The sequence below is a fragment of the Stegodyphus dumicola genome, chromosome 4, assembly GCF_044657685.1.
Source record: "Stegodyphus dumicola isolate Sdum_Otavi_A_Nest chromosome 4, ASM4465768v1".
Classification (NCBI taxonomy): domain Eukaryota; kingdom Metazoa; phylum Arthropoda; class Arachnida; order Araneae; family Eresidae; genus Stegodyphus; species Stegodyphus dumicola.
This window is the reverse complement of record NC_140771.1, coordinates 216,206,104-216,222,245: the sequence shown is the minus strand read 5'-3', so window position 1 is coordinate 216,222,245 and position 16,142 is coordinate 216,206,104. Positions and strand designations below refer to the sequence as shown.

At 29.9% G+C, this 16,142-nt stretch overlaps 1 protein-coding gene across 2 annotated transcripts in view; it reads right to left on the bottom strand.

Annotated features, from left to right (window-relative positions):
* The window catches only part of LOC118182829 (cell adhesion molecule Dscam1-like), a 71,359-nt gene that overhangs the window by 32,633 nt on the left and 22,584 nt on the right, over positions 1 to 16,142 (bottom strand). For both annotated transcript variants that reach the window (XM_035352223.2, XM_035352224.2), the window contains exons 5-9: positions 13,015 to 13,162; positions 12,596 to 12,744; positions 9,130 to 9,261; positions 7,841 to 7,996; positions 1,433 to 1,503 (exon numbers count right to left, since the gene is read on the bottom strand). In XM_035352223.2, the coding sequence (XP_035208114.2) occupies positions 1,433 to 1,503; positions 7,841 to 7,996; positions 9,130 to 9,261; positions 12,596 to 12,744; positions 13,015 to 13,162 (656 nt within the window). The remainder of the gene's footprint in view (positions 1 to 1,432; positions 1,504 to 7,840; positions 7,997 to 9,129; positions 9,262 to 12,595; positions 12,745 to 13,014; positions 13,163 to 16,142) is intronic.

The window sequence follows — 16,142 nt, the reverse complement described above, 5'->3', positions numbered from 1 at the left end:
GTCATAAAATCTGGCTCAGATTGAGAGAAATAACATGAAATTTGAAAAACACCCTTCCCGCAACAAACAAACCCTTCAATTTAGGCTTTTTTTTTAATTTAGTGCTAACGTAATTTTTTTAACAGATTTTTCACACATATCTTCAATTAACTATTGAGCTAACTTTTGCAGAATGTTTTCATCATCAGATAGATTAGTGAAAATCTTCGAAATAAAATTTATTCATCTCTAAATCAACAATCTGTGGATTTTTTTTCACAAATTGATCAAATTTTTATGATAATTATATATTTAATTAATTTATATATAATTACATTATTAAAAAATAGAGATGACAAAGGTCTAGATTGGTGGCTAATGTATTAGAAAGAAAAGACAGAGGAAACTTATCCATGTAAAGCATTATTACAAGCTTTGGATATCTTAATTTTTGTCATATAAAGAAATAAACAAAAAATCACTCTAATCAGCATAAAATTTAGGCCCCTCAAACATCATAAGATACTACTTAATATTTCCAGCAAAAAAAGCAGGATAGAGATTCACTAGTTTATTCATTGCTCTGACCCGAAAATCAGAAATTTGATATAGCATAATTCAAAGAAAATGCTTCAAAATAAGTTGGGGAAAAATATTTTTATTTAACTCTTAAAAAATTCAAGGAACAGCACTCTTTTGTCATATAAAGAAATCCAAGTTTAAGAGGTTAAATAAGTATTGTTAATGAGCAAGCAAAAATCATTCAGCACATCAGAAATATTTATGAGAAATAAACAAGAAAACGCACACAAATGTATGCCAAATAAACAAAATACTTTCTTAGGCCCCTCAAACATCATAAGATACTACTTAATATTTCCAGCAAAAAAAGCAGGATAGAGATTCACTAGTTTATTCATTGCTCTGACCCGAAAATCAGAAATTTGATATAGCATAATTCAAAGAAAATGCTTCAAAATAAGTTGGGGAAAAATATTTTTATTTAACTCTTAAAAAATTCAAGGAACAGCACTCTTTTGTCATATAAAGAAATCCAAGTTTAAGAGGTTAAATAAGTATTGTTAATGAGCAAGCAAAAATCATTCAGCACATCAGAAATATTTATGAGAAATAAACAAGAAAACGCACACAAATGTATACCAAATAAACAAAATACTTTCTTTCAACAATATGAAAGATAGTGAATTTTACAAGTTTTAAATGCCAATACAAATACCATAATCAGATCAGTAATTTTTAGCAACAACTGCATGCAAAAAATTCAAAACATCCTGCCCCCCCCCCCAAAAAAAATATATTTTTGGATAATATAATGAATCATGAAAACACTCTGGAAAAAAAAAAAAATTTTATATTACAGTTTTATTTATTATTCTAAAGTAAATATTTCGTTTTTATAGTCAAACATTTCACAGTTTTTGGTAAGCATTACCTTCCAAGAGAGACGAATATATGTTGATCCAACATCTTCTATTTTTACATTAACAGGTGCAGCTGAAGGCTCTAAAGTAAAAACAAAGAAATACATTATTTTATAATGCAACACAGAAACAGGTTGTAATATTAAAAGTTGAAACTGTCACTTAAACTGCTACTCAAACATTCCAGCAAAAATTTTTATTAATGTAGTTAATTCAAGAATTTAATGTTAATACATTAAGCAAATAGAAATTAATGCCACATGAGAAAAATATTCATTTAATGTTAATATATTAAGCAAACAGAAATTAATACCACATGTGAAAAAAATTCATTAGTTGAAGTTCATTTTGAAATATAAAGGCAAAAGGAAATGAATTTTCAAAATCCCAAGGAAAGGATCCTTTAACTTTTTCAAAAAATTTACACAGAAAAGAAATTCTACAAGTTCGCATGAGGACAACTACAAGGTGGCATTTAAAAGAAATACACTCACTATAAAAGATAACACTTTAGATAATAAACTTTTTGTAGTACTAAACAGAAACAAATTTTTAATGAAACAATTACTGTTCTCAAAATTTTTTAAGCACTTTAAAAATGTTCTGTCTGAAGCTTACTTCAAAGGAACATAAATTCTCTCTCCACCCCCTTTTTTTTTTTTTTTTACACTTACCATTTTAACTTTCCCTTTTACACTTACCATATATATATATATATATATTATACACACAATAATAAAACTAACAGCTTTGTTATTTTTTAATATTGAATAAAACATTCATCCAGACAGCTGTCATATAACACTGAAAACTTAAGTGCATCCCATTAACTTTCAAAGAAATTTAAAGATTTCTCCAAAGAGATATTAAGCCTTTCACACTGACTGCCAGGCATATGCGCCAGTGAGAAATGCCCTCATTTCCCAGCTAGCACACTGGCTTGCCACAGCAAAATTGATTTAAATTTGCTTCATAAAACAACTTAGCTGTTTCCAGCATTCATAGCCACATTTTAGTTAAAAAAATAAGCACCTATAAGCACTTTTCAAACACATTTTAAGGAAAAAAATAAGCACCTGTCTAATTACATTATGCACAACTGCATAACCTTAAAAGAAAAATTAGACTTGTAATTTAAAATATGAGCAATGCAATATTTATTAAGAGAATAAGCATTACCTCAACCATGGAAACCAACTTTTTTTTTTTTTTTTTTTTTAAATTTTAAATGACAGTTCAATTTACAGAATTAGTTTACAATGAGAGAAAAATAAAACTATGCAGAACTAAACTATATTACAAGATTTATTGCAAGATTTAATGATGAAATTTTAGTTCAAAATATAGAAAATAAATAATAATAAGCTATATTAATTGTATTCGTTTGGCACCTAATAATAAATACAATTTATTTTTCCACTCATATTAATATTTAAATAATTTAAGTTAAATCAAAATTCTGAACATTTTCTAAATTTTCATTGCATAACAGTTTTCTCTTAACATATATTCCAAGCAAAGTAATTTAAGTAAAAAAGAGGCACATTTCTGAAATCAGAAGACGGGAAATTGCTTCATGCAGTCATCCTTTAACAGTGAAAGCTTAACTAACCCGCTTAATCGGTTGGAAATTGCCGAATATTCCGGATAGTAACTGGAAAAAGAGGAGTGGGGAGATTGTAGCCGTTCTTTACATTTCTTGGCTAAATAAATGATTTTGACATTTCGATATGTGCATCATATAAAAATAGACCAATGGAACTCCGAAATATTCTGCTTAGAAAGCACAGTAAAACTCTTTTAAGTGTTCATAAACAAATCTCAGACTGAACATCAAAATTAATTATCTCTGCAAAATACCCGCAATACGTGCCGCGTAATTCTTCTCCATGTGATATTATGCAATCGGAATCAACAGCTGCCGGTATTCGGAGAATAAAGAACTAAATAAAGGAAAAGAAAGAGACTTAACTAATCTGGTTGTTTCTGATTCTAATTTTCAACAGACTGCGTTAAATTTATGGAATAGAATCAATCTTCGCTTAGGTTGGGTAGACCGCAAAAACTTTGTCCTATTCAATCCAGATTGGACAGTGAAAAAAAAAAGTCTGCTGCTTCAATATTAGAGATTTTGCGGAGAAAGGGGAGAACCTCCCAATCACCGTACTGTATAATGTATTGGGAAAAAAAAAAAAATTATTTTGACTATTCGATTACTTTCCTTTTATTTAAGCCATTCCAAATATTATTCCTTAGAAAGCTAATCTGTGTAAAAATACACCCATTTTTGGAAGTTTATCTATACTTCAGCAGTTACTGCAACTATATTATAATAAATATTCATACATATGCTCATAATATAAGCATAACGATCATAATAAACATGAATATGAACTGACCACATGGAACGAGAATGCAAATTATTAAAATCTTGATAGAAATCCAAACGTGTGTATTGTTTGGATGGGAGGAAAAGAATACCGAATGTATCGGCATTTTCTATCATTTTCGCAATTCTTTGACCAATAGATGGTGTATTTAATTATGGCAACGCACACTAGGGCTATCTGCCTAAGGAAGGGATGCCTTCGTGGAGGACTTTCTAAGTGAAACTGGCTCGTATAACACGTTACACATGGGGAAAATCACGAAGACACTCATGCAGCCAGCCCGTTCGCGAGATTGAAACCACGGACCGAACTACCAGTGTTCAGTGACTTTACCGCTCGGCCGCTGGTGGACCTTTGACCAATAGAACGACGTGCTCCTGTCTTGCACTCTCGTGCGCACCATAGGTTACATAACGCAGAGAAGGGGAAAAGCAATTTCCGGGAGTATGATTCACCATCTGATGTTGCATTTATTTATATAAGGAAGAAAAGTTGTTTATTTAGTTTCAGCTTTGGTACGGGGAAAAATGCGTGTTCATTAAAAAAAAAAGCACTAAAAGCAAAACATAAGCACTTAAAAAAAAAAAAAAAAAAAAGGGATTTAAAGAAAAAGTAAGCACTTATAAGGGCCTTTATATTTTATTTTAAAATATAAGGACTTATAAGCACTTGTAAGGACTGCTATGAACCCTATGTTTCACTTATTTATAATGATCCTGAAGTAAAATATATTAATATTTAATTACATATTCTATGCTTAATATTTTCAGTTGATTCATCATGTAATTTCCTTACACTTTTATACTAAGAAAATTCTAGATAGCATAGAAAAGCTTAATTTATAAAAATACTTTTAAACTTGATAAAAATACAATTAATGACTCTTGTGCGTACTATTGTGTGGACAAACTTAGTAATACGATATATATTGATTAAAATAATATTAAATTCATATATTATTAAATTCATAAATTATTAAATTCATATATTTACTGATGAAACTTGATTGAACTTTCATATAAAATATTAGAAATGTCTACAGTACATTAAGACAATTGAAATCAAATAAAATTTAATAAGAAAAATCATATTAAATTTTATTTGATTTGAATTGTGAAAAATCATTCTGAAGATCAGAGATGGGGAATGAAATTTGCACAATTTAAGTTTCAAAAATTCAGTAATTAAATTTATATTGTGCATTTTTATTCATAATTAATTTTACTGTTGAAAAACACTTTCATTACTAAAGGCTAAAAATATGTTGAAACACCAGGTGACTTTAAACTCAAAATTTCAAAAAATTATAAAATATCAAAAGATCACGTGCCATTTTATGTTGTGTCAATATGCATGATGAAAAAAGAAAACCGGTATTAATCAGAAAAAGAAAAAAATATTTGATGATGTATAGTAGTAAAGAGCTTACCAATGCACTATAGATATCATCCAAGGCGAGAATGATGTCAGTAATTCTTCAGGAATGATTTTTGAAATGGGATAACAAATTGAAGAATAGTTTTTGTTTTACTGACAACTTCACAGCGTATTAACATGAAAGTCTCTCTTAAGCATATTTAAAGTATATTTACCAATATACTTTTAATACAATAACTCTAATTTACCCATATGTCCAGTGGACTATTACAGTGATGAAACAATATTACTGCATTGAGGAAAGTAATACAGTCAAAAGTCTTTAATCCGGACATCCATGATCCGGAATGATCTATAATCCGGACCTCAAAACTACAAACTTCCTGCGCATGCATCAACGCATGCGCATAATACCTCTATGCATGCGCATATGTGTCTACGCATGCACATAATACGCTTATAATATACACATAACAGACAGTATAAGCTAAGCTAAAATTATCTATTTCAGTTAATGTTGCAGATTGCATTGTTCCTTAATCTTCTAATTGAATACGGCTTATTATTTTTTGCAGACTGTTAGAGCAATTTTATAAAAGTAAGCTTGAACTTTCGACTATGTCAAAAAGAATTTCCGATTCTGGAGCTAAAAAAGGATCTACAAAGCGAAAGCATGTTTCGATGTCCATCAAACAAAAAGTGGAATTGCTGCAAAATGGATGGCATATCTTTTGATTCTCTAACCATTCCAAAATATGTTTATCAATTTCACGCTGCTCTGCGGGAGGGGGGGATGCGGCACGCAATGAACTGGAAGTTGATCTGTCAGCACTATTCTTATCTTCAGGGCAGATCTTTTCATTTTATTCGGCTTATAATTCCTTACTAAATGTAGTATTTCATCTTGATGTACTCCACCTTTGATATGATTTCAATCAAATACCTCGACATTATAAATATCACGAATACACATCAAACAGTTTTCTGGTTGCAATTTTCTAATTTCGTAATGTATGCTTTATGCATGTGCGCGTTGAAAGAAATGTTTAATAAAGTAAACAAATAAATATTAAGCTTTTTTTGTAAATTTTGATACCCTTTAGATCATAATTGCTCTTTATTTCACAAATTACGGTTTCATATTTTTAATTTTATAATTTCTGCATGCTATCCTACCAGATTTAAACTGATGATCTATAATCCGGAAAAACCGATAATGCAGAATTGCTGAAGTCCGCCGAGTCCGGATTAAAGACTTTTGACTGTATAGTCCTTTATAACATGGATGATATGGTGCTAATTAATTGGAATGAAAAAGTAATCGTGATCTGCTACATTTACTGAACAAGTCTTGGAAACATGTCTCAGGCAATAAAGAGCTGTTTCAAATATGCCAACCTTTTAATAAATAATAAAATAGTGGGAGTTAAAAACAGTGTCTCCAATTAACAAGAATTTTGAGAAACTGAACATATAAACGATTCAGTTAAAGCATTCAAGTTGCAATATTGAGGACAGAAGAAAATATCTGCCCACAGGCTTTCTAAAACAAATCCATGTACATCCTGTGATAAATTTTCTGGTCATGATTATGATATGGTCATTGAATTTCCTATAAAGTTGAGATAAGGAGTGCCCTTCAAGTATTAAGATTAGGAGTACACCATCAGTCAAATAATTTCCAGGAACATGAACAATTCATAAATGAACATTTGCATAAAAACATTATGGACAGTTCATATATGAACTATGGCATTTTTCTAATTAAAATGCTGACAAAGTAATTATTTATATATTTTTAGTTGTATTAAAATTAAATTATTTAAAATCCACTTCAATTTTGAAAGATATTTTTTCATATCATTTAATGTTTTCAAAATAGCAATAGACAAATAATTACATAATCGCATAAGCAGCACCTACTGAAATGCATGTAGAGACCCCCCCCCCTTTTTTTTTTTTTTACTTTCTTGTATCTTCTTTTTCTGTTTAATTTAGGATTAGACACAATGACATGAATACTGTAAATGACCTATAAATTCATACAGGAAAAAAAGACTTCTACAAGAAATGACACATACAAATGAAAATTAAAAAAAATTCATATGCAAGGGATTTTCAAACTAATTCTAGAATATGATAATCAGTTATTATCAGACATTTCAAGAGTAGATAGATCATGAGAGTTATCACATCACTCTTGGAATTTGCATTAAAAATGATACTAATATAAATACCCAAAAAAATTGACAACACAATTAATCCTTGATAAAAAGAATTAATATGTTGATAACAATACCTAAAATACTTAATTTTGATTAGGGACTAAAAGAAACATTTTTGAGAATCTAAAAACTGAAAGTGGAGAGGGAACAGAAATATAATTCATTAATAGGTAAGCTAGAATTATGCACAAAACCACTTAAGGTGTTGGGACATTTCTGTGGAAGTCTTCCTAAGAAAAGCTGACATTTAAAAACATCCAAAAATACAATTTTTTTAAAAAGCTGAATACTGGTTTTCTGCTCAGCTTTTTATAATCATAACCTTAGCTACATTATTAGGTAACTAAAACTTTCTAATCAGAATAACTAAAATTTATAAAAAATTTTAAATAAGTTTATAAAAAATACACATATACAAATAGATCACCTTCTTTAGCAGTTTTAAAGTGTATTTGCTCAGATGGTTCGCTGTCTCCTATGCTGTTACTAGCCCAGACATGCAAACTGTACTCTGTGAAGGGTTTTAAACCTCTGATAATATATGAAGTCAAGGAGCTGGAAACTGTTTCATTCCAGTCACCACCTACAATGCAAAATCAGAACATATTTTCTATAATTATGACAAATATATATATTATATTCTAAAAGAAAAAAAAAATTAAACTGTCCCAAATAAATTTTAAAGCGAGTGAAATAAGAATATTCTTCAGATAATAAATTTTTCTATTATTATTTTTACACAAAATTATTTTTAACATTAATCACACAATGAGTACACTTAAAAAAGCATGTGGACACAACACAGAAAATGGAATTGCCTAAAAAATTAAGCAACCAGAATTTTATAAATGATGCTTCAGGAGAATTTTTATGAGTTGTGCTAAAAATTTATTCAAAAAACAACACCATTAGTAATGCTGCAGGGGCAGTTACTGCAAAAGAATCATAAATGAGGAACAAAGATCAAGAACAATTCAGTATGAACTCTGACAACTTTTAAAATTATTAAAACATGTGTCACAAAACTATTTTGATAGTTTTTATTTTAAGCACTTCAAATAAAACCAACAAGGAAAGCTATCAGACTTCGACTAATTTCACTTACCAGCAACATATTTTACCATTATTTATATAAAAATTATTAAAAGATAATTAATGTTTATACTAGTATATTTATACTAAAATTATGAAAAATCTCTCAATATAAAGTGTAAATTTGTTTCATAACACTAAAGGCGGAGTAATTGCATTCATATAGTAATATAATAGTAAATGAATGCAATTAATTGTAACTGGAAATCAATGTGATTAATATAAAAATGAGCATTCTACATTTTTAATTTGGTAATTCAGTTTCTTGACACTTGGTAAAAAATTTATAATTCAGTAATAGATATTCATCTATTTTCAGCAAGTGCAATGTAAATAATTTTACAGATTAATAATATAAGATAGATGTGTATGATCTATCTTAATGACTATTCATTTGAAACACCATAATCGCTCATTGTCTTCATAAACATTACTCATTGTCTTCTTCAAAGTTTGCATTTGCATATGAATTTTGAAAACAGATACATAACTAAGAAATACATGCACATGCACATTCTTGTTATGTACTTTTATAATGCTTCATAAAGATAATATTTGACAAAATAGTGCCCTAAATATAGGCAAATAAAAGGAAGTTGTATCAAAATAAGAATATAAACATACCAGGGGTTGACCAGTACTCAACAGTATAACTCAAAATAGGACTGTTTCCATTATCAGGAATAGACCATCTTACTCGAGCACTCCGACTCCACACATCAACAAGTTCTACAAATTCTGGTGCTTTAGGATGTTCTGTTGCAAAAGGAAGAAAAAATACATAGAAAAAATTTGCTGTTAATCTAGTATATTACTCCCCTTCCAAAGAAAAAAAAAAAGCTCTTTCTTTTAAAAATTTCTTCAAAATTTAAGAAATAACTTTTTATAAAACAAAAATAGGGCAATAAAAAATTCATGTCAGCTGTTAAAAAATTCTTGAGTGAATATATCTTTATCTTACAAACTTCATCAAATACAGGTTTATTAATATTTCCTATTTTTGCATATTAGCCTTTTCCAGAGGCCAAGACATATATGCCCCACATGTTCACTACTTTAAATATGTCTCAAGAAATTTCAGTAAATTATGGAGATTTAAAATTTACTCTTTAATATGGAGTAGGAAGTATACAGAGGGTATTCACATACTTTTGTAATGATTTTGCAAAGATTTGCATATAAGCAAAACTTAGAATTTTATTTTCTAATAAATTCAATCTAATAGCCCTTTTGTTGAACTATCATATTACATCTTGATTTTAAAGATAAAAGTTCTTTTCTTAAAACATCCAGGTTGATTTTATTCCACTCCTCTTTCACAATCTTCCAGAGTCCATCCAATGTTTTGAGATGCCGCTTATAAAGAGCTTGTTTTAAAAGTCCAAATGCACAGTGATCCATAGAAGACAAATAACGAGACTTGGGTGGGATGCATTTAAAGGGACTTGCTTCAATTACAGTTTCATTTCACATTTTTTCAAAAACAGAGTAGATGTAAGGGTATGGCTTACAACCTTATCGTGATAGAACTTAACAAGGTGAAGATTGTTTGGCTAAAGAGAAAGAATTTCTTCTTAAAAAATAGGTGTTAAAACCTATTTGATTTCTAATAGTAATCCAAATTAATTTTGACATTTTTTCTACTTTCCTTATTTTAAGGTTTCCGTTTTAAGAGAATCCAGTAATAACCATAAAACCTTTAGAAAAACTTTCCTTATTTTCTCTGAACCAACATATTAAATCTTTTTTGGTAGTAAATCGATCTTTGTCTATTCCAATCAGATAAGTATATCCATGCCTCATCAATTGTCACAATATATTTACATTTTTCACCTGCCAAATAATTTTCAGACAGCAATCTGCACAGTCTTATGCTGAGAAACATGTTTCGGTGTTAAGCAATGAACAATTTTTTTTTTATTAACTTTAAATAAGATTTTATAATGTTCCCAGTTCCTATATAGATATTTAAAGATTTTGCAATAGCTCTTTGATGGGTTGGATTTTCCTTTAAAACATGAGATGAGATTTTTGATTTAATAAAAGCTGTACATAGTACCTTTTTTCAGTATGCATTTTTTGCCCTTTTCCCATTTTTTTCCTTTCAAATTAATTATGTCACTTGTTTTACGTGTAGAAAGATTAAAACCATGCTTTTCACACCTTTTTTTTTTAATAACTGAATAAGAGTATTTCTCTTCAAACAATGCAAAAATATTTTGATATTTTTGCAATATAAATCTCATTGATGCATTACCATACCTTTGATCCATTGTTTATTTTTCAGCGACATTTTAAAGAAAATATTTTTAATACTGCAGGTGATAATTAAACCTTATTCCAATTTGATGGCAGTAACAATTGTATTCTAAAATTAACATTTAAATTCAAAGAGAAAATGAAAATCATTACAAAAATGTGTAAACACCCTCTGTAAGATAATGTTGATATGTTTTTCTGCTAATTCATGTAAAAATAGCTTACTACATGGCCCTAATACATAAAAAAATTGGTCCCTATAGCCCATGGAAAAAAGCTAAATAGAATGCAGAATAGGTATGTTTGTTTTAAACCATTGCTTTTCTTGTTATAGAATGCCTATATATATTATCAAAATGGAATTAAAATCAGTAGATGTAATCTACATAAATTGAAAACAAAATGCTAACAGTATCACAGGAATTGAATGTTTTATTCAGGAAATAATATTACAGGAACAAACAAGTAAAAAGAAAAAAAAGGGGGGAAAGAAAAGTCTATAATGTATTGTCCCACTTCTGGTCTTAATGGAAGTTATGATCCGGCTGGACACTGACTTATACAGTTGGCAGATGACTCCTGTGACACTGCTTACCATACACGTTCTAAAGGGCATATTAGAACAGAACAGTTTAGGAGTGATTGGAGATGCCTGCTCATCACAGCCCAAAAGTGTTCTATTGGAAACTGTGCCGACTAAGGAAGAGTTGCAGAAGCACAAAAACAAGCAGAAGAAAGACATGCCCTATGCAGACAAACATTATCCTGTTCAAAACTCTGGGTTCTATGGAAAGAAAGGCCACACTAGGTGGCTTAAAATCTCATTGATGCATTACCATGCCATTGAAGTGTCATGGATGACAACCAAAGTGGTCCATTTATCAAATGTAATGGCACCCCCAAACCATAACTTCTGGCTGTTGTTTGTTTACTTTATATCATCTGCTCAAGCATTTAAAGGAATCACCAGAATCAGAAAGTACTTCACAGATACATGGTCAACAATTTATATATTCAAATAAGATAACCATGGTGGACATGGAGTGCTACCTAGTGATTTTTAAAAAAATCGAAAACAACATGTATGCTTGAGAGTGCATACATGTAACACCTATCTGGAAGATCAATTCAAGCAGCCATGCACCGTGCATCACCCGGCTGCCAGAGACATTTGAGGCTGATCCGTCTGCAGAAGCAACATATCGTCACGAAGTGGTTAAAACTGAAGGCTGACCAAATCAAACTTCCAGTTGTGTTGAGTTCCAGAGTTTTGCAATGGTAAAATCAAGTATGGTAATGCCCTCTGCATGCCAAAAATGCATAGAAATTCAGTATTGTTTCCAAAGACTTCAGCCTCTATTACATTTAGAGACAGCTTCACACATATAGTTAATTATTTTTTAGATAAAGACAATTTCACAGTCCAGAAGAACAATGTATCCAACATAAATACTATACAGTAGTCTGATTGTGATTACCTAAATACTTTCTAATGTTATATAACTTAAAAATCTGAATATTTCTTCAACAGAAAACACCAAGCAATACCAGTACAGTTATACAATTTGTCTAAACTGTTAATTTATAAATCAGCATATAAGTGAGAATTAGAGACTAGAGCTCGAGTCTATAACTAGTGCATAACGATACAATCAGAGCATATCCAGTAGAAGCTATATGTTGTCGCCACAATTATTCAAATAAAACGAAACATTACAATTACTGGTAGGTTAATTGGGTATCTCTAATACTTTGGTTTAATGTTAAATGTCGTGATATCATTATATCAAGATATAATGATTAAATTAATATTTATTTACACTTCTCTTACCAACAAGCATTAAACGTATATCTTTCTGGTCAGTGCCATACTCATTTCTTGCAACACACGAATATAAGCCTTCATCTTCAGGTTGAGCACTATTAATGCTCATAATAAACTCAATACTGTCTGATCTTGGTAAATGAGAGTATGACAATCTGAAAGAAAAACATTTTTATTAAAAATATTAAGAAACACTTTTGTAATATAATTCAGTAAAACTGAATAAACCCATATATTCACAATTATACATTTAAAGGAATGAATATATAGAATAAAAAGGCATACTTATTCATTCCTTCATAGTAATATGCAGAGGTGCTTTGAAAATATCAATGAATAGATAAATCATGTTTATAAAACAAAAGTGAAAATTAAAGAACAAATGAAACACTTCAAATTCAGTATGAACTTATTTAAACAATCACCTATCATTGGGCCAATCACTCAATGACTTTTGGTTTTTCAACCAACTGAATGACATAGGTGAATCTCCTCTAGCTAAACATGCAATATGAGTCTTTTTCCCCCTTTCAGCAGTTACTAAGTCCATCACTCTTTCCACAACAGGATATTCTAAAAACAGCAAACAACAAGAGATTAAAGAAAACATGACAGATGTATGTTTTGCAGTATGTAAAAAATAAAAACATATTAAACTATACCTATATTAAGCAACACTTAACTAGATATATTATCAAATTTAGCTTAAAATATTATGACAGTACAATTTTTAAACAAGCATCCATTTTTTTTTTTTTTTAATGTTTCTAAATCAATACGAAATTTTAGTGTTTACTCAATAAGAACAAAAATTGAATGGAAAAAAAAGCTGAGCTACACTGCTATCATTAATTACAAGGATATTTCCTTTCATCATAATTTGTCTTATACTATTTTGCCATTTTACAAATGGCAGGTTTATCGCAGTCCTACACTGAGTTTGGTAATCTGTGCCATTTGGTCTGCTTTACTTGCCCAAACTGTTTCAGTGTCACACGAGATACCTCTCTCATAATGTTTCAAACTCTTTAATAATTACTATTAGAATAAGTAATGGCTGACAGATGTGCCCTAATTATTTTCAGACTAATACCGTATTTAAGTCTTTAAAGCCTGTAAAATTGTCACCTTATAAATATGTCTTTTTCAGGAATATTTCCAAGGCTGTCAGACACTAAAAGAGAATGTAACTTTTTTCCTTTTTTGCTAAACAGTTATGAAAATAAGTTCATGATGGAAATAATAGGTTGATTAAATGCAACTTCTAAGAAAATAAATGAAAAGGAAATGAAACTTTATTGTTTTATAAAATAGTGTGGATGATAAAAACAAGACTTATGACTCTAAAATCATTTGCATTAACGTGACTCATTTTTGCAGTAATCATCTAATGGCAATAGACTGGAAGGCTGACTAAAAGAACTTGCAATATTTTGCAGTATTTATATGGAACAAAACACCATCATAAAATGTAGGATTAACCCTCCCCCCTCAAAAAAGTAAACCATAGAATCGGGAGGGGGGAATTAAAAATTAAACTAAACTTGAAGAATGCTGAATTTAAAATCTTTGACATACAGTTTTCGTAGGATTAATGATCTCATATGTTAGGGTCATGTAAAAACAACACCACTGATTAGCAAATATGGCCTAGCATTAAAAAAGTATGTTCCAAACACCAAACAAAGACAGCAATTTCATTTTCAGAAACTTGCATTTATAATGAGTATAAATATCTAATAAACGTAAAGAAACTGGAAGTTTGGTTCACCATAACCGATCATAAACCAAAAATAGATCTGAATAAAAAAATATAAAAATCAGCATTGTTGCATCTACCAAAAGAAGTTAATAATAAATTTTAGAAAATCATAATAAGATTTAATTACAATTATTATGCACAGTTATTAAACTTGTTGGATGTTCTCTTCCCGATTTCATGATATGTTTAAAACTTTGCAGGAAAAATTACTTAGCATAAATATTACTATTCTGAATTATAATATATTATTAATATTATTTCCCTCAAATTACCCGTTTATACCACAAATAATTATTTTACCCATAACAAAATAAAAGCCCTAAAAAAATAATGAAAAGAAATTGATGAACTTACTTTCAACTTTTACTTTTTTTCAACTGAATACAAAAACAATCTGATATTTTCTTGCTGGCGTATTGCAGATTTCAGGAAAATTTTATCTATGGCTCGAAAGTAAAGATTCAGTAACCTTTATAAAGTATATCTTTTGTCTTGAAGATGACATGAGAATGCAAAACCCTTATTCGAAGGACAAAACTTAGAGAATGACTATACTGACAAAATAAACCAATAAGGAACAAATTTTCATCCTAAAAAGATTGTATTACCCCCACCCCACACACAAACACAAGATTCGCTACTTCCTCTTTCCCTGAGTAGTAAAACTTTCACAATTTTCATCACTCAAGCCTTAAAAGGAATTCTGTCCTATAACACAGTCAGAGAATTTGAATGGAATCAGAGACCATTCATGCTCTTTGGCTCAATCGTCATTGACAGCATATAATGTCCTACAATACGCTTACCATGTCCTTGTTTTCCTAGTCCCATGGGTTCACCACTGTCATCCAGAGTTATTATTTAGAACTTTGAGAAAGTGGGCGGTAAGAATAAAAGAAAAGTAATGTAAAGGTGAGTTCCTTTATATAGATGAAATGTGGTTCCTAATATCTTAAACATAGATGATTTAAGGGTTAGTAATTTTTCATTTAAAAGTTTCAGAAATTCTGAAAAAAATATGAAACACACAAAAAAGTTTCAATCAAAAATATGCACAAAATTAGTTAGAACTGATTTCAAAACTTTAGAAGTTCATTATAGCATTAGAAAACAGCATCAAGTGTATAGGAAATTGGGCAGGATTGAGGGGAGGTTATTACTAGGTTGTAGGGTTCAACTGTACCTACAAAATATTTTATTACAGAAAATAATATAAAAATAGATTACAACAACATATACAAGATGTTTAGAATAAAAAAGCCCTATTTCAAAGCTGCCTACAGGCAAAAGCAGTCATCGGAAAATTGTGAAATTTTGTGATGGACTTAATGAAGAGATGTTTATGTCTTTCAGTGAAAAAAAGTTAATTATAAATACCACCACTAGAGGGCACTGTGCTATAAATTACACATTTAGTCACACTTTTACAATAGTTTTACAATTTTAGGAGTTTTATTATAACAAAACATGTTGTTTCACATGATGGCCATCCTTTTCAACTACCATCTGATTACCCATGCTCCGAAGTTAAAAATTGCATGGATTGAGGTCTGGGGATTGGGGAAGGCCACATATTATGAAAGTGGTGGCTGATGACATGTTCTTCTGTAAGATGACACTTAAGAACATTCGTAACACACCATGCAATGTGTGGTGGAGCTCAACCTTGCATAAGATTGTGCCTGCAAGGTACTGATATGCTGGGCTAAAGATAAAATAAAGTTCTTGGATTGTCATGACTAACCAGATGTTTCAAATGACCCAAAGTTAAAAACTGCATGGATTGAGGAG